This window comes from Lynx rufus, unplaced genomic scaffold, assembly GCF_022079265.1.
Source record: "Lynx rufus isolate CCGP_SWC_20201006 ecotype Redwood Valley unplaced genomic scaffold, mLynRuf1.p SCAF_11, whole genome shotgun sequence".
NCBI lineage: Eukaryota > Metazoa > Chordata > Mammalia > Carnivora > Felidae > Lynx > Lynx rufus.
In genome coordinates, this window is record NW_025814825.1 from 14,061,784 (window position 1) to 14,088,593 (window position 26,810).

The 26,810-nt window shown below is 56.4% G+C and overlaps 2 protein-coding genes across 2 annotated transcripts in view; both read right to left on the bottom strand.

The window, feature by feature from the left end:
- On the bottom strand, nucleotides 1-26,092 carry SPOCK2 (SPARC (osteonectin), cwcv and kazal like domains proteoglycan 2). Its single transcript, XM_047072912.1, has 11 exons — nucleotides 25,694-26,092; nucleotides 12,064-12,072; nucleotides 11,676-11,721; nucleotides 11,324-11,438; nucleotides 9,927-10,041; nucleotides 8,022-8,136; nucleotides 7,560-7,676; nucleotides 6,870-7,088; nucleotides 5,455-5,517; nucleotides 3,918-4,055; nucleotides 1-3,790 (listed from the first exon to the last, which is right to left on the bottom strand). Exons 1-11 carry the CDS (start codon nucleotides 25,880-25,882, stop codon nucleotides 3,645-3,647), a joined length of 1,272 nt encoding a protein of 423 aa, XP_046928868.1. The 5' UTR covers nucleotides 25,883-26,092; the 3' UTR covers nucleotides 1-3,644.
- Nucleotides 26,093-26,112: 20 nt separating this feature from the next.
- Nucleotides 26,113-26,810, bottom strand: part of ASCC1 (activating signal cointegrator 1 complex subunit 1) — a 114,339-nt gene continuing 113,641 nt past the window's right edge. The window contains exon 10 of the mRNA XM_047072915.1: nucleotides 26,113-26,188. Within this exon, the coding sequence (XP_046928871.1) occupies nucleotides 26,183-26,188 (6 nt within the window). The 3' untranslated portion in view covers nucleotides 26,113-26,182. The remainder of the gene's footprint in view (nucleotides 26,189-26,810) is intronic.

Consider the following 26,810-nt stretch of genomic DNA (forward strand, 5'->3'; position numbering starts at 1 on the left):
TGGTGTTTATAAAGTTTTTATTTTCTGTTTTCTTAAAAATAACATTTGATTTCCTTTATGCATGTGTGGGGTATACTTGTTTCCTTAGGCTGAGTAATAGGCAGATAGAGACAACACGAGGTGGGGTCCCCAAGTGGAGGGGGTGCTGGGGGTGAGGGGCTGGGGACACAGGGGAAAGGGAGAGGGTGGGGTGACTCACGGGACGCTTGAGTGCCCATCAATGCACACACACGGTCTAACACTTTGTTTTTCGATTTTTTTAAGACATCTAAAATTACTGAAAGATACGATTTCAGCACTTAAATATACAGACGGAAATCCAAGCACTTGAACACAATTCTTAACTCTAAGCTCAGTTATTGCACATAACACAATTTAAGTAGGCTTCAGGCTATAAAGCAGTTTGCTCTGCTTGGGACTTCCTCGGGATGTCTCCCGTCTCTTTTTGTGCCCCCAGTGTCTCTTCCCTGTGCCCCCCCCCCCGCCAGCCCACAGCCTCACAATGGTGCTGGGTGCCAGTACATTAGCCATTCGTCTTCCCCAAGGGCTGAGGTGAGGCTTTGGTGAAATGGAAGGTTCCGGCGCGGGTCCCATGGACTCCACCCACTCAGAGGTGAAGCTGGAAGCAGACAGAGCTCATGAAAGGCGCGGGGGTGGCCACTGACACCAGGGGGACAGCGTGGGGAAGGAAGTGTGACCACTGACCACATGTTGGTCACAGCACCAGCAGGACAATCGGGGGCAGTCATGATGCCCCATGGTGCCCTCATCAACTTCACCTTCCTCTTCCTCCTTCCTGAGCTCAGACGCCATGCCTCCTTCCCCATCACCCTGAACCCTCTGAGTGGTCTCTCAAGGCACATTTGTTCTCTCCAACTCCCCCCATCTTAGGCGTTCCTATCTCTCCCAGCGCCCACGGGTGAGGACGCCTGGGGTGGCCAAAGGCAGCTCCAGGGCCAGGCAAGAAACTGCTCTTAAATTTTGGCTGAGCTCTTTTCAACAGAGCCCTAACGCCACTGCCCACCTAACCCAGGGAAGAGAGGATATCCCAGTAGAAGGACATGGGAGGGGCCGGTAGCAGGCAGCTCGGTCAAGGGCATGAATCCGAGGAGCCAAGGAAGGGCCACCTTGCAACCTTGTTCGCGAGAAGACCTACAGCTTGTGTGATAAGTCACTTGGAGGCTGTCGACCCACTGGGAACAAGCTGCTTTGTCTAGCTTTGGGGGGGCCTCAGTCTCAGAGAGTGGGGTGAAAAGCAGTGTGGGGGCTTCAGAGACAGGGCAAGGTGGGACCCCTGAGTCCCACCAGGGTCTAGTTCAGCGCCTTTTGCTTTCTTTCTACAACATATTTACAAGGTCATAAGAAACGTGCACAGTCAGAAGACCCAGAGACAGAGAGAGCACGTGCCCCGAGGAGGGGAGGGCAACAGTGAGACAGGGGTGCCCCTTCCTCCCCACCCGTCCCCACCCGGGAACGCCCCAGCCTCCTCAACAGCCACTCCCAGCAACAGTTCTGGAAGCCTCAGCTGGGGCAGAGGGAAGAGACAGACAGACTCCATACCTAGCGAGAGCTCTGGGAAGCTTCAAGTAGCTCCGAGTGAGAGAGGGGTGGCCTGCTCAGAGGGCAGAGGGCAGTTCCCTGAACTGAGCCGGGGCTAGAGGGAGAAGGTGGGAGGACAGGGAGAGGGCTAGGGAGACGGGATGCGGGGCGGGGGTGGGGGTGGGGGCTGGCTCTGGAACAGCGTGACACCTTCACGACCAGAATCGTGCTGCTGTGCTGTGGAATGAGAAGCGGGGTTCATGGGGCTAACTGCAGTTTCACTATTTTCCCCAAGAGAAAACTTGGAAGATGTCGATTCCGGGGTGCAGTAAAAGGGGCAGACTAGGTGAGGTTCTTCCATGAGGTCCGACAGACACAGCAGATGCTGCAGAAGCTGGCAGGCACGGGCTGGAGCCTTGCCCAGGGAGCCATGCCTGGGGGGACACCACACCTGCTGCCCGCCCAGCACACAGGCACCCCTCCTCACCTCCCAGGCCCCCAGGGACGGCCCCTAGACTCTCGTACACACACACACACACACACACACACACATACACATACACACACTGTGCTCACTGCGCACAGAAGGGCATGAGAGGCCCAGATCCAGGTTGGAAATTCTTCAACAAAGGTGTTAAGGAATTTGCTTCAACAGGGAGAACGGGACAGATTAGAACAAAACATGGTTTCGTCATGCCATGGAGCATGGTTTCATCCATCCTGGCTCCCACCTGATACGGAGATTTGGGGGGACAGGAAGGCATGGCTTCAGATTCTGGTTGCCCCAGTCCTACCCCTCTGACTTCACAACCTCTGAACACTTCAGAGCTCGGAGAAGCCCCTCCACTAGAGCAGCCTCAGGGGACCCTCAGAATGGTCAGAGGGTAACCCCTGGTGCTGGGAGGAGAGGGGATGGAAATGGGCCTGGCGCCTCTGTCTTAAGGAGAGATAGAGAAAAGTCATGGCAAGTGGAACTTTTCTCTGCTTCTCCTTCCCCAGGTCTCAGGAACGACATTTCCACTGGCCTGGATGGGAGAGGAGCATTTATTAAGGGGGCAGCGAGGAGGTGGGTGCACACCTGGCCAAGACCCGGCCTCTTCACCTGTTGCCTGATCCTCAGGCTCCCGGAGCAGACCGGGGGCACAAGGCCAGGCGGAACCCACCTGCGTAACCACTGCCCACTGCCTCCAAGGGAGCAGCCCAGACCAGGCCCCCACCTGAGGCCCACGGAGAGGGGCCCGGCTGCTCCGGGGTTTGGCTCTCAGGGCTACCCTGCCTCCACTTCTCAGAGCTCCTGCCAGATCTGCAAAGGCAGACTCACCCTGGGCCCCTTTTCCTTCCTCCTCAGTCTGCTCCCCGCCCAGCAGCTTGGCAAGGCCACCCCCTGCCCCTGCCTCTCCGCCTCAGCCAACCTCGGTCACTCAGGCTTGGGTTAGGAGAGGAGAGTTTCTCCAGGGCCAGGGAACCCGGTGAAGAGAAAGGGCTCACTGTAGTAGGTGGCCCAGCCCACGTCATCTGAGGGTGGCGGGAGTGTCACAGCCAAACTGGCCCAGCCTTAGGAGGACTTCAGACAGCAGACAGCTCCCCGCCCTCCCTCCCCTTTGCAATGGGGACCCCTAAAAAGCAGGGAGGGAGAGGGCAGGCAAGGGTAGGAGAAGGCAGGGCTGGTTGAGCCAAGATTAGCAATCAAGACAAGGAACCCCAGGTAGGGCAACCCAAGGGTGTCAGGACGGGCCCGAATGGGGCTTGGGACGCGGCAGGGAGCATCTCATTTCATCGATTTTGACCTTGTGGTATACGTGTGTGGATGTGTATTTGAAACCAACAGTAAATGGAAAGAAAACAGCTACAAGGAGGTCTTTGGAGCAGCGTGGACCAAGGACACGTTTGTCAGCGCATGCTACACGCACACACACACACACATTCACACGTCCTGGCCATACGTGCCACACGCGTGCCATGCACACTCACACACCCAGTCCTCCCCGTTGGAGCCAGGGTCCTTCCAGTTGTATTTTCCGGATCCATTCATAAGCCGCCCGCTTCTGTCCAGGTCTCTGCTGGCCTGTCTCCCCCGGCCGTCGGCACCCTGGCCTGCCACGGCTCTACCAGATGTAGCCTCCATCGTCCGCCTCGCCCGCCTCGCCCTCCTCCTCCTCAGCCTCCTCGCCTGCTTCCTCTGTCTCCTTCTCCTCCTCGTCCTCCCAGCCGACACCACTCCCAAAGTCCCCTGAGAAGCTCAGGATCTCGTCTGTGAAGTGAACGAGCCGAGGGGCAGGTCAGGACCCCGCCGGCCAGCCCTCCTCCCTGCTGGCGGGCGCCCCACAAGCCCTCCCAGGTGCAGGTCAGAGGGTCCCATGCTGCCGCCCGGCCCTTACCGCAGGCGGGGGTGCCGTGGACGCGCGTGCCTGGCAGCTCCTGGCCCAGCTGGTCCGCACACCAGCATTCACCACTGCTCTGGTCACACTGCGTCTTCTCATAGTAGCCGTCCTCATCACAGCTCGGGATGAAGACTCCTGAAGGTGACAGGGCCCGGCAGGGTCAGAGCAGACGCGCTGGGGTGTGAGCTCTTTGGAGAGGTGGCCCTGGAGCCCTGGGCGTGAGCGGCAAGGGTCCAGACCCCACCAGAGCCCAGCCGCCCCAGGTACCAGCCACTCGACAAGGCTGGAACGTCTAGTGCGGGACGCCCAGCATTTCTTCTGGCTCGACTCACGGGGTCCGAGAAAATCCGCCTCCCTGACGTCACAGTGCTCAACACCCCCTATATCCTGCAGCAGCTCCTCTAGCCTGGCTGTCCTCTCCGGCAGTGCCCAGGCTTCTCCCCTCAGCCTCAGGGCCCACCCATTTTCCCTCAGGCTCTAGAAGTGCGCCTCCTCTGTCCACTCAACAGACTTCTTCTGAGAGCACCGACCCAGACAGAGACTCTGCCCCTTGCGGGATGCGGGTGAGACCCACGTAGAAATGACAATTCCAGGCACCACAGGATGGGCACCTGGAGGCCCAGCGAGCACGCTCGGGGAACACAGACCAGAGAGGGGTGCTGCCAGCAGGAAAGAGCGTGGCTTCCTGGAGGAAGTAGCACTAACACCCGTCCCCAAAGGCCACTGGGCTCTCTGTCAACAAGGCTTCGTGGGGTGGTTCCAGCACTTGGTCCCATGGGCACTGATGCCATGGGCCCAATTAACTATGGGGCCCCAAGGGATCTGCCCCTTGGCCCTCTGTCCCCTCAGCCACCACCATCCGCCCGTGGGGGCGCCTTTCTCACTGTTTCCCAAGACCCTTGAGCTTTTCCCCACCCTGGGCTGGCTCATTCTCATCCCTCAGGTCTTCCTTTGAAGACCGGCTCTCCACAGAGGTCTTTGCAGACCCCCAGGCTAATTTCTCCCCACTGTGCTCTCCCTTGGCACCATACTTCCGCAAGCTACAGTCGGTAGTGCTATCTTTTTGGTGTGTCAATTGTGTGTTGTTTTCCCAAGTAACCTGTGTGCTTTATGAGGCCAGGGACCAAGTCTGTTTTGCCCATCACCTGGGCCAGGTCTACTGCCGTCTCTCTGGGGCTGGCGCCTAAGTATTTGCTGCCTACGTGAACATCTGCTATGGATGGGGCTCACCTGAGTTTTGCACATACCCCTGCTGAAATGAATTGAACCTTCTGTATCCCACCCTCCAGCTCCAGAATGTATGGGCACAAAATTAGTGCTTAAAACACACTTATCGAGGGGCTGGTTGGGAGACCCTGTCCCACCACGAGGATAAGAACAGGAAGGGAGTTCCCTTTCCTGTCTTCCTAGGCCAGGGCCTCCTCTGGGCTCAATGTCTTCCATAATGCCCAGGAGCTGGAGTCCCTGCACCTCAGGGGGTCCCTGGGGCGGCCCTCCCCTGCCTCCTTCTCTGAGCCCAGCTCAACCCCCTCACCTGGCTTCTTCCTGGAAGCTTCCTGGATCTGGATGCGCTCCAGCTCCTCCAGGCAGGGAGGCTCTGTGGGGAGAAAAGCAGCCTCTGCTGGGGGCCATCCCATGGTGCTCGTGGGACTCATGAGAGGCCCCCAAGGCTTAGAAGCCCAGGCAGGAGGCTCTGCAAGATGAAAATACCCAGGCTTTGATTTGGGGAAGCCCCACAGTGGTAGTGGAATGCACTGATCCCTCTAAGGTCCTGAAAACCGACAAAGGGGCTCTTCGGTATAAAAAAAAAAGCATGGAGACTCCAACTGGGGGAGGCCATTCCCTGGCTGTGGCATGGGCCGTGGTGCCCCGAGAGGCCCGGGGTTCTCTGAGGATGCTGGGAACTCATGGGATCAGGGTGCAGGATTCAGAAGAGGAGGTAGAAGGCACAGATTCCCCAGGGGGAAAGGCCCAAGGTTAGACAGAAGCCTGAGAATAACAGCAGCCAAATCTAACTTGCCTGTGACATTGAGAAGTCCCTAGCCCTTCCCAACTAGAGGCCTGGCTGGTTGTAAAATGAGATCATCCTCTGCCTCCTACGCAAAGAGGCTGCTGTATAGGACCGACAGAGTGAGTTTCCCAGGCCTGGAAGGTGAATGTGCTGGGGCAAGGCAGAGAGCAGGAAGGCTGGGCAGGAGGGCCACTAAAAGTGATCGAGGCACTTCACTCTGGCAGATGGATTTGTGATTTACACGGTGCTCTGCACGCAGATTTTCTCCGTTCACCCTCACAACAGTCTCCTAGATCTGATGAAGAAACTGAATTTGGAAAGATTCAGTGACTGGCCCAGAGTCCCAAACCAGCCTATGGTGGAGCCCTAGTGGAAGGCTTGGCCTCAGGCCGCGGATGCTGAACTCCCACCAACCAGGCAGAACACCAGAGGCAGAGCATCAGGGCCTTCCCTACCTCTGGGCCAGCAGGTCAGCCAACCCCTTGGAACCTCAGTTTCCCCATTGGCGATGGTTGCCACTTGGCCTCGGTGACCTCTAAGCACACGTCCAGCTCTGGTTCCGAATATATAAACCTAGCAAATGATGTCCTATCTCTAAGGCTGATGGTCACCTACACGATCACAGATTGGGAGCAAGTAATGTGAGACACTCCCAGAAGTGGAACCACTAAAGAAGCCAATATGGCTTCAGCTTTAGGATCCATCGGTTCCCTCCAAGTCCCCGAGGGGGCTTGGAAATTTGACATTTGTAGTTTTTACTTTCCCAAAGGGCATGTGCTCCAGGACCCACAAAATCTGGATCACCGAGGAGCTTGACAAGGAATGGAGTGAAAGCATTGGTTTCCCCGGACTCTGACAGACATGGCACTGGAGAGGGCAGGAGGCAGGTGAGCTGGAAGGGGGGCAGGGGGCCGGGGCCAGCGAGGCGCCACACTCACTCTCCCTCCAGAAGCAGAAGCACCACTCAGCGGTGGAGACACGGCCGTCCTTGTAGGTGTCGCAGGAATTGAAGAAGGGACGGATGCAGACCTCGTACTTGTCCAGGTTGATGGCCGCCAGCTCTGTCTGGTCCAGGAAGAGGTCTCCACTGGTGTCCAGCTTGGAGAACATCCAGCCAATGGAATCCTTGCAGCTGGCCCCCAGGCTCTTGTCCAGCCCTGGGGAGAAGGCCACGGTTAGGTCACGCTCAAGGTAAGCCATTTCATCCACCTGTCCACCCATCCCTTCTCCATCTATTTAGGGGAAGGGTCAGGGCAGCTCAGATTGTAACCGTGGGAGTGAGACACTCAAGAACGGCCGAAGGTCAGTCCCCCTGCCTCTACACAGGACTGTACCTGAGCTACTCAAAACCCTATTTGGGGAGCCCTTCAGGGAAGAGAATTTCCCGCCTTCCCGTGGCTACCCATTTCAGGGTTTGAGATCCTTCCACACTCGTCGAGAAGTTCTTCCTATTCGCTAACCTGAACCCCTCCTGCCAAGTTGCAGCCTACCTCCCCTTGTTCCAGGGTTAGGCCCTTTTTGAGGCTCAGGGTCTGGCAGGAGGTAGCACAAGGCAGGCTGGCTCAGTGCACCGCTGCCTCCCCATTGCCCTCCCCCCTCCCAGGCACAGCAAGAAGCTTCTGTACTACCGGCCAGGCTGGCCCCGCTGCTGGCAGAGCCATTTTGCTTGGCGTTCTCATGAAGGAGCTGGAACCAGTCCCGCAGCCGGTCCCCCAGGTCAGCCAGGTCTTGACCTGTGCAGGTCTCTGTAGTCGGTAGGAGGGGGAGAAACGGGCAGGGGTGAAGGTGGGGGCGAAGCACAGCACGATCTCACTTTGGGATGCTGCCCGACAGGCCAGAGGCTGGGCAGTGGTCAAGGGGGAAGGGGAGAAATCACCCCTCGTCTTCCTCCCCCCGCAGTCCCTGGCACCGAGAACACACAGCACCTGCTCCCTATACCCGAGCCCCAAGCGCCCCAGCCCCGCAGGTCCCTGTTTCTGCCACTTCTCCCTTCCTGCTCTGGCCATCCCTGAGCCCTGAAGGAGACGTCCCAGGAGACGCTGGCAGCGAGGCCTCCCCCGGCCTGGCTGTGGCCCAGCACTCTTCATTACCTGGCTTGCCATCGGTGGTGGACGGGGAGGTCTGCTCTGTGGGGCAGGGGCAGGGGCCCTCGCATCTCACGGTCAGCTGCTTGCTGGTCAGGCAGGCCTGCTGCTCCAGCTTACACTGCACGGGAAGAAAGGTCAGGCTGCGTGATGGCGGGGCTCACCCGTGGGCCCTTGTAGCTGGGGGTCCTTCCAGCCTACCAGGCAGCCACAGCTGCCTTCCCCATTTTTGACAGGAGGGACAGTCCCCATGAATAGCCTGGAGGGCTAGCCCTGCTGATCCCTCTGGGAAGCCACAGGTCCACAGTGTGAGGGGGCAGAAGGCCCTGGAAGGGGCCTCCCAGGGATTCAAAGGCTCCCATGAACCCTGGTCTGCACTAGCTTAATCTCTCTGCACAGTTATCTTTCCCAGGACACCAGTCTCCCCCTACCCCCAACCCCATCCCCTCACACCCCTCTATTTAGCTGCCTGTTGCCACTGCCTCCTTGCCTTCTGGCCTATCTTCCTTCTCACCACAGTCCCTTAGTCCCTGGGGAACTGACTGCTGGCCCCTCCCTCAATGGTCTTTGCACAGTTACCTCCCGGGGGGCTTTGCTCAGCTCTGGACAAAAGCTGCCAGCTATCTGCTAACATCTGCTAATTCCCCCGGCCTTTACTAAAAACCCTCTGCCACAGCTGTTTGCTGAAGCCAGCCTCGGAGAGGGTCGCATCCACTCCTGGCCCTGAAAGTGTTTTCCTTTGTCGTGTCTGGCTTATCCCCGTGAGATGATGGCTACTAAGAAGCGGTCATAGTGTTTTAGATTCTCTCCCAGCTCCGTGAGGGAGGAATTCTGTCTCTCGTGCTCAGCAGAGAACATGGAAGCTCAGAGAGGCCCAGGGATGTGTCCAAGGCCGTGGGGCTGGGATGCAAGCCTGACGTCCTGATGATCTCTCCCTCCTTGCTATTTACCGCCATGACCCTCAGACCACAGCTTCCTGGCCAAATCTTGCTCTGTCCTTGGGCTGTGCAACAGCACTCTTGTCCTCCACCCCCTCCCTCTGTCAGCTCACTGGGATCCTTTGTATCCCTCCCGCCTCCTCAGTGTACCTTCTGCCCTCAGCCTCTGGCTTATTCTCTCTCTCTTCCTTCTCCTCTCCCGGCGGCCTCACCCCTCCCCAGCTTCAATCAGCACCCATAGCGCGTGACTCTTAAATCTGCATCTCACCCCAAAAGGGTTCCTAAGCCCAAGAACCCAACCCTGGCTGACAGTGCCCTCCAAAAACCAAACAACTACCACCCCCTGGTCCCTAGCAGAAGCAGTCACAGCGAGCACCTGCATTTCTATGGTACTTTAAAGTTTATAAGATGCTTTCACAAAGGTCTCATTTAACCCACAAAGAAATCCTGTAAGGTAGGGATCCATTCGCCCCGCCCCCAACCGTCGCCACTCCCTCCCACATGGTTGTCTCATGGAGGATTATTTCCTCCTGCCCCAGAGTGCCTGGCGCTTGCTAGTGAACACCATGCCCTCCAGGTGGGAATATGCCTGTGGAAAGATACATCTGTCACCCCTGACGACTGGATGACACATCTCCTTCGTTCCAGAGCCCTGGGTACTTTCTTGAGGACCTCACCTCACTTACTCTGACTTGCAGTTACTTGACCACCTATGTCCTCCAAGCCCCACTGCCTACCCGCATCTGCCTAAGGCCAGGGGCAGGGTCTGGCTGGGACTCTCAGGCAGCCCTAGCCCAGGGCTCAGGTGACCCTTCTATGGTCAGCCACGCTTAATGCACCGACCAAGCACTTCCGGCTCTGTTTCAGCACCGGGAGCCCCACAGGAGGCCCTGGTCGAGTCGTCCTCTCTGCTCCCTGTGGCTTCAGGTGTAACCCCACCCCCACCCCCCCACCCGGGGCCTGGGGTCCTCACCACTGAGCTGTAAGTGTGGCCGTCAGAGCCGCAGACAGAGGCAAGCGGGGCCATGTGACAGGGCTTACAGATGGTGTCTTTGTTTCCAGGGAGCTTCAGGGCAGGTTGCTTGATCCTACAGGAGGACAGGGGTGGGGAAGGCACAGGGATGGAGGCAAAAATGAAAGAGGGACACGCAAAGGGAATGTTCGAGAGACCGGTTCTAACAAGAAGCTAGCCCTTGCAATCTGTAGCACGTGTGGCCTCCTCCCTGCCCCGGCCCCCCCTCTCCATCACCCCCAGCTAGACCCTCCTCCAGCTTATAAGGGTGGAGCCAACCGGGCAGGGGACAGACCCCCGGCTTCCCCTTTCCTGTGGTCACTGAGTCCAACAGGGCCTTCAGGCAGCAACCCCAGGGCTGACTGCAAGATTTATCAGAGGTTGCAAACTGATGGCCCACAGGCCACGTCTGGCCCACAGACTCGTTTTGTTTGGCCACCAAGGGTTCTGTCTTTGAGTTATTCACCAACATTTACAAACTCTTCTATGAAAGAGTTCACATAGAAACCGGGGTTCCTGGAGAAAGGGGAGGGAAATTGGACCTTTTCCAGGGGTCTTGGATCCTGGCAGGTGTTGTCCTTGGGACAGAGCTAATACCTTTCCCTCCTCTGCAAGCCTCAGAAGCTACAACCATAAATATTTCATTAAGTCATTGCATGTCAGAGCTGGAAGGAACCTTAAGCCATCTGGACCAACCTACTTGTCTTATGGATGTGGACACTGAGTCCCAGAGAAGAGATATGACTTTCCCTGAGTCCCACACTGCTTGGTGATTGATCTCATACAGTGTGGTGGTTTTAAAATATGTCCACAGGTTATCTGACACTCTCCCTTCAAAAGATGGAGTCTAATTCCCTTCCCCTAGAGACTCACTCCTGATAAAGAGAAGTAGCAGAAGTAACAATGCATGATTTCTGAGACTAGATCATAAGTGACATTGTGGCTTCCTCCTTGTTCTCTCTCTCTTTTACATGCCTCACTTAGGAGAAGCCGGCTGCCACGTTCTGAGAACACTCAAGCATCCTTATGGAGAGGTCCGTATGACTAGAACCAATAGGCACGCGAGCAAGCTTGGAAGTGGATCCTCCAGCCCCAATCCAGCCTTCAGATGATGCAGCCCCAGCCAGCATCTTGACTGTATCTCATGACAGACCCTGAGCCAGAACCACCCAACAGAACCATTTTTAGATTATTGACCCTAAGAAACCATGTGAGATAATACATTTGTTGTCTTAAGCACTAGGTTTTGGGGAAGTTTGTTTTGCAGCAATAGATAACTTACCACATAGGAGACAATCAGGCAAGCCCTTGCTATTTATGCAATGCCCCAAGAAACGCCACCTCCCCAAGCCCCTCACCTGTGCTCCAGCTTCTTGCGGCTGATGCACATGGCCCGCTGGTAGCCCTGGGCAATGCACACCTTGTGACGGCTGCACTTGACCTTCTGGCAGGGGTCCTTGGTGGTGTCTAGGGCTGCAAGGACACAGGGCCAGAATATAGGTCACCTAGAAATCAATGCCAGAAAGCCCAGGGACCCCAGCCCCACTTCCGAGCTGGGAAGCTCCTCTCTCCAGTAGTCCTGATAACCAGAGCTCCTCAGCTCAACTGCCATCAGGGCCTGGATGCCACAGAACCCGCAAGGCCATGGTCGGGATGTGCCCTCTTATCTTCAGGAGTATCATATTCCCTCACCTGGGAGGGGCACATTACCTTCATCTCCTTGCTGATTGTCCTCCCAGCTCTTGATGTAGTCATCCTAAGGAAGGACACAGGGGTAAGGAAGAAGGGAAGGGCTAAGATTTACATCCTAGAGGCGAGGCTCAACTCCAGGGCCAAGAGGGAAGAGGGCTGGGACACTGCTCCCCCAAGCTAATTGCTGTCACCCCAGGGGCTGCCCAGACCCGGGCCCTGCTAGCTGCCTCTCCCAGAATTGTATCCCCCCAAACCCATTTCCAGAATCCCTCCGGCCTCTCCCTTATATTCTTTACCCCTCCATCCCATGCTGGGTGGTGCAGGGAGAGGGTGCAGAGGGAAAGGAGAGGAGGGTGGGGTGCAGGGCTGCAGAGAGACCACAGAGAGACCCCGGGGGGGTACTTACCTCTACCTCCTGGGGATCCAGAAGCAGCAGCAGCAGATCACGGGAAATGGAGCAGGAGGAGAGAAGGGGAGATGGGGATTTTAGTGTGATGCCCACCCTTAGACCATGTGGTCCCAGTGCACTCAGGCCTCATCATGTGACCGTGGGTGCTGGGCAATGGTCTTTGATTACTATACAGTTCTCTAAGCTCTATGGCCTTCAACTGGAGGACAGTATTCCTATGTCTTCACTACAGGGAGCTTAAGGCCTGGGCCCACTCAGGGCTGGCTTTAGGAGCACTAGAGGTGAGGCTTTGAAAGGGCAAGGCCCCATCTCTCCATTGCCATGGCCTGACCATCAGACAGATGTCTAAGGGACCCATAGTGCCCAGGACCAGTGATTCTCACACCTATGCCCTAAGTGTCCCAGAAATGCCACTCTCTCCCTCAGCCAGGGTCTTTCCCTTGGTAGTCCCCTCCCCTGCCACCAGCCACCATGTGAGTGGGGCAAGAGGGAGGGCCTCTCTTCCACTGCACAGAGACTGTTTTCACTCAAGTTCTGACTTTCCTGTAGTGTTTAGATGGTGCACTGAGAGAAAGGGGGGCTGTGGTCCTTCCTGATGTCAATGTTTTCCTCAGTTACCCTGGTCCAGCTGCAAATCCTCAGATTCCAGGGTCCTGAAAAAGCCCTCTGACGTCATCTGGCCGAGCCCCCTCTATTTGCAGGAGAGGTTGGACGGCCCAGAGACAGGACATGACCCACCCCAGATCCCACTGTCTTAGAACCCAGGTCTCCTGCACCCAGCACAGACCTCTCTTTTGGCTACAGCACACAGTCTCCAAGACCTAAGGCACAGGGAGATAGCCCCTCATTCTGCTCCAGCCACAAGGGCCTCCCAGGGCCCACGGATCCTACTGTGGCCAAGGCAGAGCAGCTCCTGCCTGGCCTAAGCTCACTGGCACAAAATCCCCAACTCCTTTCGGTTTCCCCACTAGCCCCTGTGGGGCAGAGGCAGCTGCTGAAACCAGCAAACAGCTCCCAAGGCGCTCCTGGTGGAAGCTCCGGCAGGCAGGTGGGGAGACGGCTTCTTGGGACCGCAGGCTGGCAACATCACGGAGCCAGCTGCTGGCCTCCTCTGGATGGGGCTCTGGAGCTGGGGGGCGAAGGGGCATGAGAAGCCACGTGCAGCCGCACCCTTCATCCTGAGTCCCATCCACCCAAAGATCAGAGCTGTGCAGGGATGGAAGACAGAGGCCACGCTGCAGGGTGGGGGTGCGGGTGGGGAGGGGCCAGACCCTTGGCAGGCCTGGAGAAGAGGGCATGGGGTTCCCGCACTAGAGGGCAGCTACATGGAGGCAGCAACAAGCACCCACAAGTGCTTTGAAAGCCCCAGGGCTTTGAGGCCACTGACTCTGGAAGCTGCCAAGCATCAGGGCACCGGGCAGGGGCGAGGGCCCTTACCGACATGGCCTCCTGGGCGAAGGCCAGGAAGGGGCCGGGGCCAAGTGTGTATGCCTGTGTATGTGCTTCTGCACACGCGTGTGCATTCACGAGGGCCCTGGGTGCACGCGTGCGCACTCGCAGGCACACATTTGTAGCGTGTGTATGTGCTGGTGTGCAGGTCCCGTCTGTGAGCGTGTGTTCGCAGGCACACACGTGTAGGTAACAGCGCATGCTGGGTGTGCAAGGAAACAAGGACACTTCGAGGCAGCTCACCCAATGCCAGATGGTTTTTATCCAGAAACGAGGTTAACAAAGCCCACTTCTGTGAGCAGCCCCCAGTTTTCCCACTTGGGTGCCAAGGCCCTCCCTCGGGCTTGGCCCTCCTGCCTCTTCCACACAGACAGAGAAGGGGAGACGGGGCTGGGGGCAAGGGGAGGGAGAGAGACCAGCAGACCTCTCCCCACCAGGGCCTGGCTGTGCTAGCTCTGTGCTACCTGTATTGCCTTCATGGGTGTTTCTGTGCATTTTTGTCCATCTCCTCTGTACCCTTCTCTCTCTGCGTACCCTTCACTCTGCCTGTTCCTGCCCACCGCCCATGTCTAAGCAGCCTTCACTCCCAGGAGAGTGGGAGCCGCCAGCCAGAGAGGGGGATGAGAAAGAGAGAGGGCCCCAGGGTCACACAGTCCCCATACTCCCCTTAGCAGCACACCCTGGGCAAGCACCTTGACCTTTAGGAGCCCAGCACCCATCTCCTGGGACCACTCAGAGATTAAAGATGGTGTCTGAGGGGCGCTCGGTGTCCAGAAAGCACTCAACTAATAAAAGCTGTTAGAGCAGAACAAGAGACCAAGGACTCTGGGCAGAGGAGCAGAAAAGGAGCAGGGAGAGGTCCCATGAGGAGCCCCTGCAAGTGAGGAGACAGAGCTCTCCCCCCAGCCCCCAGGGACAGCAGAGACCAGTGGAGTGTGAGGAGAATCACCCTGGGGCATCCCTTGGGGAAGGGTGATGGGGTCCTGTGGGTGGCACAGGGGCAGAGCCCAGGGATATACTCAGGGGACCCTGAGGTTGGGTGTGGGCTGGCACAATCTATAAGCTGAAAAGGAGGTGTTTGTTGGTAAGTGTGAATAATGCCTTTCAGTGCAATGGCGTCTATTTATGGCACCCAAGTGGGCTTATTAGCAGTTGTGACAAATGGCCTCATAAAGGCACTAGGGTCGTCTCAGGAAACAGGGGGCCTGGTTCTGTCCCGGCTTTGCTGCTGATCTATCATGTCCTCCCCTGAGAAACAAGGATTCCGAAGAGCCCCTGCCCAGTGCTCTGGAGCGAGGGCCAGGCCAGAGGGAAGGTGGGTCCTGGGCTGAGATCCACATTTCTGGGCAAAGGAAGAGCACATCTATTTTACCCGGTTGATTTCAGCAGCCGTGACCACCCCTGTGCCCAGCGGTGCTCAGCACAGAGCAGGCCTGTGGAAGAACTTTTGGAATGTACAAGTGCACCACGACTTGTATTTCATGGTGCTTTCAAATTACGTCCTCTCCAAATAGTTTCATGTAACTGTCTTCCTTCTACCCTCACGATCCTGGGAAACCGGCAGGACCAATAGGATCAACCCCATTAAAAAGGAGGAAACTGAGGCCCAGGGAGGCAGGGCAGCCAGCCAAGGGCCAGAAGACAGAGGAACAGCCGAGTCAGGACCCCTCGGACGACCCGACGTGCGTAGGCGAGGCCTCACTCACTGAGAGAGGAACAGTCTTGCACTGAGAAGGGGGTGCAGAAGAGGTAGGGAGGCCTTTGGGCTCGGAGACTGCTCTAAGCTTGGCTCCCTGAGCATCCTCGGGGTTAAGGGTCCTCCTCTGTGCCATGTGGGTCTCAGCAATGGCTGCGCATTAGAACCACCTTCTGAACATGTTAAAATGCCCGTATGGGTGGGCTGGCTCTGGTAGAGCCCTCACTGGTGCTGAGCAGCTCTCCAAGGTAGGGTCCTTCCAGCTTTGCACGTTGGGTCTAATGCTGTCCTCATCTCCTCTGGCGTTGTCGCCCGTAACGTAGGGCCTTGGGGAGGAAAAAGAGCAGCTACTCCCTCCCTCTGAAGGCGCCACACACAAAGCAGATGCTCAGTGCGCCAGGCACAGGCTGACTCACGGGAACCCGGGCTCTCCGCCTTCTCCCGTGGCGTGCACATCACGGCACCCTCGCCAAGTTTACAAGAGCAAGGCAAAGGCCATGCTTATCATCTGCACATCCTGTCCACCCCACCCGCTGTCTCCAGCCTGCCTTCCTCCCCACCATGCCCCTGTCCCACCTTGCCAACCCCAGCCTCAGTCGCTGCCACGTCCCCGGCGGGTCTCCCACCGTTTGTCCTCGACACGGCCACAGCAACAGGGGTCCTTCCAGACACAATTCTGACCACATCTCTCCCTCCTTAAAACTCTTCACTGAATATATACTTCGTTCTCATTTTGAAAAAAATTCCTAAAGGTTAGTAGGTAAAAAGGATTCGTAGCAAAATGTTAACATGGTTTGCTCTGGGGGATAGGAATACAAAGGATTTTAGCATCTTTCTGCTTTTTTCCAAGTTTCCAAAATTTCTACAATGTGAACATGTTTTACTTTTTTTTTTCTTTTTCACTTAAAAACATTAAAGACAATGTTTATTTATTTTTGAGACAGAGAGAGACAGGGCATGAGCGGGGAAGGGGCAGAGAGAGGGAGATACAGAATCTGAAACAGGCTCCAGGCTCTGAGCTGTCAGCACAGAGCCCAACGCGGGGCTCGAACCCACGAACCGTGAGATCATGACCTGAGCTGAAGTCAGATGCGCAACTGACTGAGCCACCCGGGCGCCCCAAAACATTTTTTTTAAGTAGGCTTCACACCCAGTTTGGGGCTTAAACTCATGACCCTGAGATTAAGACCTAAGCTGAGATCAAGAGATGGAATGCCTTGGGGCACCTGGGTGGCTCAGTTGGATAAGCGTCTGACTTCAGCTCAGGTCATGATTTGAGCCCCGTGTCAGGCTCTGTGCTGACAGCTCAGAGCCTGAAGCCTGCTTCAGATTCTGTGTCTCCCTTTCTCTCTCTCTCTTTCTCTGCTCCTCTCTCTTAAAAATAAATAAACATTTAAAAGTTTTTTTAATAAAAAAAGAGATGGAATGCTTAACTGACTTTGCCACCCAAGTGCCCCACTTTTTTTTTTAATTTAAATTTTTTTTTAAATTTTTTACGTAAGCTCTATGCCCAATGTGGAGCTTGAACTCACAATCCCGAAATCAAGAGTCACATGTTCAACCAACTGAGCCAGCCAGGCACCCCAGTGAACATGTTTTACTTTCTAATGAAGGGAAAAAACTACAATAAATACTGTATTTAAAAATCCTCACCGTTCCCGGTCACCTACAGAAGAAAGCCTTCTCTCGATCTGTTCCTGGCTACGCCAGCCCCATGTCCTTTCAGCCGATGCTTCAGCATGGCCAGACCTCGGCATAGCCTCCTTCCCCAAGTGGGATGTGTGTTTGCATCCAGCCCCAGGATTTCTATTCTTCTTTCAAAGCCCGACTCGGCCATCATCTTCCCTAACCTGGCCCCATAGCTAGTTTTCCTTCGGGCCAACTGCAGCTGGTACAGTTACACCAAGGGATGCCCTTGCTTCTGCCCTATTTAGATGGCCAGTTCCTTGAGGGCAGACACCTTATAAAAGTCACCTGTCTATGCCCAGCACCTAGCACATAGTAAAAATACTGCTAATAACAGCTAATATCTTTTCAGCAATTACCACTTGGCAGGCATTGTGCTAAGCACCTTATATCATCGGCTCAGGTACTTACTCGTTACAACAACCCTGAGAGAAAATTACTATTATTATCCCTGTTTCTAGACGATAAAATCGAGGCTTGGAGAGGTTAAGTGACTTACGCAGGATCCCATATCAATTGCACAGCAGGGTACTGGCACCCCTCCCACCCAGAACTGGGATTCCAGAATCCATGCCCCTAACCAGGACTCCATACCGCTCCATAAACCCATAAACTTTAGCAGGTGGGGAAAGTCCCAGGCCAGGGGCTGGACCTGGAGGCCCAATCCCAGCTCATGGATGGTTCCTCCCACCACACCAGCTCCGCTGCAACCCCTAGACGGGGAGTCCTGTAGTCAGAGGAGGGGCTGGCAAGGGTGGGGAGAGACACCTGGGCCCAGTCTTCTTCAGGCGTTTTCCACAAACCCCTTCATAAGCCCCCGGTTCTGCTGGTTTGGAGCTAACCCATCTCCTGCTTTGATCTCTGTGGCTCAGCTCGGTTGCCATGGAGACAGGGCCCACTGTGCCAAGCTGGGGGAGAGCTGGTGGTATGTGCGCAGGCCTAGCCGGGCTTAGGGGGCGCATGCTGGGTGTTTCCAAGCGCTGTTTACTTCCTGTCATTTTAATTAGCACCCAAATCACCCGCTCACTTCACAGCTTGAATTAACCCAATCTCTCCCAGCCTCTCCATCTGGTGAGGGAGACGGGACACAACAATGAATGTAGCAGAAGAAGAGCAGCCCCCGGGGCCCCGATGTATTGGGCTAAAAAGCACCTGGGCAAATCTCCACCTGCCTCTTTGCATCAGAGTGTGATGGGGAGCCTGACGCCCACCCCCCCCAACGTAGAATCAGGGCACTGGGCTCCCGCCTGGCCTTGCCTCTGACTGCCAGCAAGACAGCCTGCTGGAATACTGCCCTCTCCGTAGCCCACCTCTGTGTCCGTAAAATGGGCAGGCTCCCTTGCCTTCCACCCTGAGCTGCAGGGGCACCCAGTGCAATGTCTCAGAGGACTTCAGAAACTGCGGAGCACTGCACTTTCAAAAGCCACGAAACAGGACCACTGAAGCCAGGGTTCCAGTGGGAGTGGGGGGGGGCAGAGGTGCTTTTGAGTCTCACGGTCACAGGGGGGGGCCTCAAATATAGACTTTGGATATTGTCACCAAACGAGGCAGAGGCACAGAGGCACACGAACAGGACAGAAAGATGTCCATCGTGAGACTTTAAATACAGCACAACTTCTGTAACCTTGTTAGGGCATTTCTTCATTTTTTAATAGATCGAGAACCTCTAAAAATGTAAGTGGGCCAGGCCCCTCTCAACCTCCAAAAGGCCCGGTGCCCAGCACTATTTTTGCCTCATTCCTCAGGCAAGGGAGCCTCCGATGAAGCCCAGTCCCCAGGAGAAGGCCCGGGGGGGTGAGGGGGCACTTGTGGCTGGGGCCTCCTCCCACCGCCCCCCACCCCTACAAACAGCCAGAGGAGCACTGAGTGAGGGACCCAGAAAGGAGTGAGGAGGGGCCCAGTGCGGGCCATCTAGGCTCCTTCTCAGCCGAATACCGACTCCTGCGTCACATACCCAGGCAGGAGGCATCTTGAGGGGGCAGTGCCTGCCCTGTGGAGGCTGTGAAAACAGGAGCAGTCATTAAATATTTGTTCCTCTCTCAGAGGGAGTGGCAGGGGCTACGTATTTGGCCTGAGCAAACAGAAGGAGACAGGCATCTGTGAGACTCTCGGCCTCCACCCCTTCTCCCCTTGGAGGAATTTCCTTGCAGGGCCAAAATGTGCTTATCACTCCCAGCATGCCAAGGGCTCCACCTGGCCGCAGGTATGCAAGCACCCCTGCCCGCACTCCACGGGCTTGACCTCTCCACTGCTCTGGGCATCACAGCCACACCCCCGCCCTTGGGTTTCTGGTTCTAGGCGGCAGCCCCAGGGGTCCATAAAGGGCAGAGAGGACAGGGGCGGGGTGCAAGGGAGAGGGGGTTGGAAATTCTATTCTGAGCTGCCTCGAGACCTCGATTTCCCTTCTGGAACATGAGTGGAGACAGGATTTACTCCCCGAGGAAACACAGGCATGGTGTGAGGAAAGAACACGGGGCTGAGAGGGGAGAAGGGTTCTCAGGTGCCTGCACCTCTCTGGGTCTGCGTCTCCATCTGTAAAATGTGGGAGCTTGTGCTTTAGAGCCACTGAGGCTCCATGGTTCTGCTCCCCCAGCTCTTCCAAGCTGAGAGCTCTGAGAATAGAGGGGAAAGAGCCTGAAGTTCAGACTCCTACAAGGGAACAAGGGAGCAGGGGAAGAGCCAGAGGGTGTCCTTCAGGTAGAGGTAAGACACTGGCCAGGCCTGGCTTATCCGTCTAGCTGAGTGAAGCCTTGACATCTTTTCTGATGTCAGGGAAGAGAGCTGGGGGGGGGGGGGGCAGGAGGCCCTGCCATGGGGAACTTGTGCCCTGCCTGCGAGAGTCCTGTGCTTAGCTGCTCCAGGGTCTGACAGGTGGATGGACTGCTCTGGAGGCATACTGAGGATGGGGAGGAGGCTGAAAGGGTGAGGCTGGCATCAGCCAGGTCCAGGCCCACAGACACAGGGGCTGAAGGACAATCTTCCTTCAAGGCATCATGCACTCCCTTCTCCTCCAAATGAATCATTGGAGAGTCAGGGTGCCAGGGTTCTAGTTGGACTGCCTCAACCTTCCAGGATCCAGAAAGAGGAAGAGAGCTCCCCAGATAAGCAACATGGCTCAGCCCAGAGCCCCAGCACCCACCATGCTGCTACCCAGAGAGGACGGTGAGGAGGGTGGCTCACAGGACGAGTTAGCTGAGATCCTTTGTGGCACATTCCACAATGCATACATCTACACTGAGCACCTATACTGTGTGCACACCCCCCCGGAGGACAGGGGGGTAAGGTGCGCAAGTAGTCTGTCCCCAGATCCTGCCCTCAGGAGTTTAACCGTGGGAGGAACGTGATAAACACACATTAAAAAGGCCGGCGGGAGGACTTCTGAGATACAAGCCCACAGTGGAGGTGATATCGTGAGGCAGTGCCAACATGTGCCAAATGAATTTATGACCAATAAATACCGTGGGAAGCCTGAGGAAGGGGCTATACCCGCAAATGAACTCTGGCTGAGCCCTTAGGAGCTAAGAGGCTGTTGCATGTCAAGAACCACAGCACCCCATAGCCTGTAGGTGGGCCTAGGTCTGCCCACCAAGGTGAGGTACAGCGGTGTATCCAGGCCTAGGCCTAGGCATACAGTTTCCCTGTTTACAGCCCGAAGAAGACCCATGTTACACCTGCAGGGAAACATACACAGGGGCGTAGGACTACCTCCTGGTATTTGCCCCAAGATATCATTAAGGCCCCATTTCTCAGGTTTCTCTGTCTCTGGCTAATGCAAACCCTACCCTGCTCTGGTCACAGATACTTCCTCTGGAGCAAAGAGAAAATCCCTTCCCTCAACCCAAAGACTGTGCTGCCCAGCTCGTGGGAGAGGCGGAGGGGGGTGGGTGGGGTACGTCTTTGGGTGAAGGGGCTGTTGACTGACTCTGGTGCCATCCTCCTAGAGTCAAAGAATGATAAGAGTTCTGTAGATGCTTCTGTTAGCCAGCCCATTAAACCAATGGGAAAATCAAGGGCTAGAAACGGGAAGGAGCTCTTGCAAGGTCACAAAGCTAGTTCTGTCCTCCCGTGAGGAAGACAGGCTGAGTGTTCTCCCTGGGCCCTTGGGGCAGGATAGCACTCTTCTGCTCCTCTAGACAGACTTCTGACCTTCTGGAGAATGGGAGGGGGTGGTGTTGATCTTCCACCCTCTTTAGCCTCCCTGGAAGATGAGAGGACCATACGACAGCCTCTCCAGGCAAAGAGTGCTCTTCTCTCCCTCTCTTCCCAAGGCTTGGAGCCCCGCCGGGTGTTCAAGTGCCCCTCACCATGCTGACGCGGCTCTGGGAGATGCCAGCCCCTCCAGTTGGGAGAGGATTCAAAATCAGAATGCGGAAGGAGGCCAGGAAAGGACCTACCCTCCCATCCCCAAATCCCAATTATGGAATCCATTCTGACCCAGTTTGGGGTTCTTCTCACACACCCACACTTATTCACAAACACCTGTGCAGCTCATTCCCACACTTGCATCGATTTAGGTGTATGGAGTGGGGAGAGGGGAGGGGTGGTGATAAGGGAGCCCCTTTGTGGCTAAAACCTGTTACTGGCTTACTTGGTGGTCATAAAACTGTGAGAATCACGAGTAACCAGCAGGCATGACTTCCCCGAGCCAGCTCCCAGGATCAGGTGAAGCCCCTGGCACAGGGTTGGTGCTCAGATCTGCAGCGAACGAGTGAGTGAGTGAGCATACATCAAAGTCTTTCTCATGGGGACGGAGGCACAGAAATGATGATCCATCTGGCAGTTTTCGACGGGGCTGGAGAGTGCCTGAAACGGGGTGCCCTGCAGCCCTCTGACAAGATTCCTCCACGCTTACATATTCGTTTTAGCCTCCCAGCCTGAACCAAAGCTCAGAGAGGGGATGGGACGGACCTGGCATCATTTGGCCAGCCAGTGGCAGCGTCAGAACCTGAACCCGGGCCTTCCAACTCCCAGGCCAGAGCTCTCCTAGCATACTGCACTCCTGCCTCTCCTGGATAGAGGCCTTTCGGGTCTCACTAGGTCATGGGGTGGGGAGCAGGCTGGTGGCAGCCTACTGAAGACACTGAGGGCTTTGCCCCCCTCTTCCTAGGAGGAGCGGCTCCAGCCCAGGGCAACCTTGAAGGCTCACAGGGCACAAACTAGGGGAGACTTCTTTCTTCCCATTTTTCACTAAGGGTTAGGCCTAGAGTTTCCCTAAAAGCAGATTGTAATCAGATGACCTGGATTCAAATCCCAGCTCTACCACTTACCAGCTATTCAACCCCTGGGTAAGTTACATTCCTTAACTTCTCTGTGCGGGGGCGTTTCTTCAACCATAGAATGGGTGCATCACAAAGAATGATAAATAGCTCACGGGTTGTTGAGGGGCGTGAGAGGCAATGCAGATCAAGTGTTTACTGCAGGGACTGGCAGATGTAAGCACTCACCACAATCGGTGATTCAAGGTATGTTAGTTAACTGCATGCCTCCTGGGGGCCAAGCACTGTGCTAGACGCCCATAAATATCATTAAAGTTTAATGGAGGTGGAGTACAAAGTAGAGAAGAGCCAAGAAGAAAAAGAACACTCAGTGCTGCCCAGCCAGGCTCTTGGAGCCCGCCGGGAAGAATGCTGTGTAATGGGCCTGCCTCCTCTCACGTGTCCATCTCTATCTATGAGGCCTTGGATGCTCTATTCCGAGACCTGTAGTCAAATCCCACCCAGTTCTGCAGGGAGGGAATCTGGAGATAATAGCACTGGGGAGCAAGCCTCTGAAAAGCCCAGGCCTGCCTAGGGTAGAGCACAGCTAGATCCCAACCTCCTCCTCTCCTCTGGCATGACGTTCTCTCCTCCCTGGCAGCAAGGCACTGGGCATTAGAGGAAATCTACCCAAGCACAGGATGCGAGAGCCCTGCACCCACTGGAGGCGAGGATTACTCTGCTGGTAAATCCTGCCTCCCTATAATCCTAGCGCTCAGAGAAAGAATGCGAAACTGAACTCCCTTCTAACCAGCTCAGGCCAATTCTATGTTGCAGCAACTGCCCACGCTTTCTTCCTCTTCTTCATCCTCCTGACCTCTTCCACGTGATTCCCTGAGTCTTCTCCCCTCAGTTCAGTCAACAGCATTTAATGAGACCTGTCCCTCACCTTCCGTACTGACTCCTCCATCCTATTCCCCAACAACATTCCACTCCTCCCGCTTGCTTCCCTTCTACTGAGGGAAAACGGGGGGGGGGGGGCTGCGCCATTTTGTGGTTATGAACTAGGTTCTGGTTTGACCTGGCGATGCCAGGATCCTTTGAGGATCCAAGGGGCATATTTTCAGGAAAGCTGGCCTGATGAAAGGTATATAAAGCCCTATGTTACTGTGAACAACTAGAGGGCCTTCAGGCTTTAGAGTATGAAGCGGGGCCTCTACTAACAGAGGAGGGATGAGAAGAGTCTATAGTGGTGGCACAGTCCCTGTGGAAGGTCTGAGCACTGCACAACTCCAGGGGGCGCCATTCATACTGTGGCACCTCTAGAGTTGTGCAATGCAGTGGCTCTGAGCTAGCAGCCTCCTGCCCTTCTGCAGAAGCTGCCAGTGGAACTCCAGAGCCAGACCCTCCTGCCCAGCTTTCTTTGTCCTCCTCTCCCTGATTCTGTCTTCCCAAAGCCAAGGCTACCTTAAAAGGTGTTTTAGAGGACACTATAAAAGCCTGAGGCCACCCAAATTAATACATGCCCTAAAGCTTTCCATGGACCCTATGGGGTCAGGTCCTGCAGAATTTCAAATCTGCTGCCTTTCCTGTGATAAGCATTGGAGGAAGGAGGAAGTGATTGGCACCAGTACAGGGAGACAGGTGGGCAGCCTTGTGTCAGGGGGCCAAGCAGTCAGTCATTTATCCTCACCTACAGAGTTGGCTATTGGAAGCAGGTGGAGGAAGGGAGATGGGGAGGCATCTTTATTTTTACACCTTTACTGTTCTGATTAAGCATTTCTTTTCCCTCTGACCTTCACCAGTCTCACTTTGGAAGATCAAACAGCCAGCGAGTCAGAGGGAGGCCTGGACCGGTGACACGTGGATTTGGGATGGACCAGCCTGCGGCCGCCCCCTCGCTGCTGCTGCCGTGGGGCTGCTTCCCAGGCAGCGGCAGGCGGTTGCAGCTAATCTGTGCTGGGCCTGCAGGGGCCTCGGAGAAGGCCTCGCTGAGGGTCCTGCCTCCCTTGGCTGGATCAGCTGTAGGAGGGGCAAACTGCCTGCTCTGGGGCCCTGGCCACTCTGCCCCAGCACCTGGCTGAATGCGATTCTTTCTGATGAATTACAACCTACCCTAGACTTTGAAGAGAAACTGGCACTTCTCTCACCATAACAAAAAAATCCTTATCTCTGCCTCTTTCCATCATTTGGCTGGAGATCATATGAAGCATGTGTGTTTTAAACACATTTCTAAGGAACTTCTGGACATGCACAATTTAAGAGAAGATGAGAAAGGTCACCGGTGTGGTCAGTGTTGTACCAGGTGGGTCTGATGAGGGAATGTGGCAAATGAAAAGCAAGAACTGGGGTCATATTAGAGGCATCTGAGAGCACTAGGTGGCCAGGACCAGCGTTCTCCTCTGGTGCATCTGCATCCGGGCCCATCCTCCACCTCACACCCCGCCCCCCCTTCTCTGGGTCCCAGCCACGCCCTCTGCTCTCCGCCCCCGCCCCCCTCTCCCCAACTTCCCCCTTCTGGGAACGCAGCCTCTGGTTTCCCCTCCGATCTACAGGTGCCCGTAAACAAAGTGCTGCAGCAACGCCAGCGCCAGCGAGTCCGCAGCCGCCTCCCCAACCCCCACCAGGCTAAGTTCGGCCCAAGGTTAAGCCAGGGTTCGGGCAGGCGTCCGCGAAGAGACCCCAGACCCAGCTCTTGCGCCCTCCCCTCTGGTTTTTCAAGGCCACCGGGCTCCGCAGTCTTTCCTCTGGATGGGAGCCGCTACCTACTCTGGGCCCGGCTTCCCCACGAAAGGTTGGTCCTGGAAAACCAGCCTCCATGAGTTCGCGCCACCCTGCATGGGGACCCCAGACCTGGCTCTGGTGGCCACCCAAAGGTGGGCTCGGCTGTTTTCGACTGCTGTCACCCGCCCCCAGTCATGGACACGCCTTTCACCATGTCGCCTAATGAGGATTGCTAGGACCCCCCCGCCCCCCCCACCCCAACTCAAAGCCCCAACCAAGGGCTCTCTCCCCTCTGTCCTCCCTCCCCCAAAGCCCAAGGTGGGAACAGAGGGCACTCGCACAAGATGATGCTACCTTCCCGGCCGCACCCAGAGCTGCCCCTTCTGCAGTGCCCCGTATGTGGAGCCTGCAGCATCCACCCGGCTGGGGGCAGGCCTGGGGGCCTCCTTTTTTTTGCCACCAAAAAAAAAAAAAAAAAAAAAAGGGAGCTGGTGGGGGGTTCAGCCGCAGCCGGGGCCCCCACCCTCCCGTCCTGCACCCCCATTGCATCCCGCGCCCCTCTCCGCGCCCGGCCTGCAGTGGAGACAGCGTCTGGAGCGCGCGCCCCTGGAGCAACTCCTTGCCCAGGACTCGCCCTGGGTGGTTGTGGGGCTTGGGGTCCTGGGCCCGGGGGCCTCGGGGAGGGGGCGCCGAGCCGTCCCGGCGACGGCCGGCGGGAGCCGGGTGGGTGCACGTTGTTTACTCTCGGTGCGGTCAGCCGCCCGGGCTGCGGAGCGGGTCGCTGCGACGTGCAGCCGCCGCTCCGGCGCCCGGGGCTCTGCTCCGAGCCTTCCTTCCCAGACCCGCGCCCCCGGCCCTCGCGGCCCTGCAGACTCACGTCTCGGAAGCGGTTCCAGTGCTTGATCTTGCCGCTGTACTGCGAGATGGACGACAGCCATTGCTCGTCCTCCATGAAATTGCCGGGGGTCTCGCCCTCCTTGAGCCCTTTGGCGTCGCCTTCGGCCAGGGCGGCCGCGGCGAGGAGCAGCAGCGGCAGCACCAGCCGCCCGCAGCCCGGGGCGCGCATCGTGGTCAGGGTCGGACCTCGGGGGGCGGGGGGGGGGTCTTGACTTCTGCAGTATTTTAATGTCCTTCCTCCCACCCTGCGGTCGGAGAAGCAAACGCCGTCGTCTTCTTCCGCCCTCCTCCTGCGGTCTGACTCCGGTGACAGACGGATAGTGGGTCGCGGCTGAAATGTGACCTGGTTAGGAGATGCACTTGTCTGAAAAAGCCCAGCGCTGGACGCGGAGAGGGAGAGAAAATCAGAGAGGCTGCGCCAGCAGGGGCCGTGTCTGTAACTGTAGCATCAGCATCACGTTTGACATCATCATACCTGGTTTAAAAAAAAAAAAAAAAAAAAAAAGGAGGGGGTAGATTTCAAAGGGAAGCGCTAGATGAGAGCGCCAAACGCCAGCCAACCGAAGCAGAACCCAGCCCAGCTAAGCACTTGGGGAGTTGCAAACCAAGGAATCCAAAGCCCGAGATGTCCCCGATGTCTCTCCAAGGGTGGAGGGCAAGAGAAAGCGCCCCGTGGTCTCCCCAGGGAAGATGGGAGTGGGGAGGACACAAATCTCTCCAGTTACAAAGCCAGCCAGGCTCAGGTGTCTAAAAGGGAATTTGGCCACAGACACTCTGTCTCCCCTTGCCTGCCACCCAGAGGGGCCTGTGCCACAGCCCTGACAGCTGGCTTCCTGCAGACTTATGGCTCCAACAGTAATGGGTGACTTCGTTAAGACAAAAGCCATATAACAACTGGCTGCCCCAGAACTATTGCTTCCCAGCCCTGCGTGCTTTTTTCAAGGCAAGGCCTGAGCACTGAATGGCTGGTAAAAGAGGCAGATGTCCTTCTCCCCAAGCAGCTGTTTAAGGGCCGTCACCCCTTTTGTTAGCTCTTCCTAGGGCAACCCTAAAAGGCAAACACGTTTGACCATTTCATCTGCCTTGAGGCTGCAAAT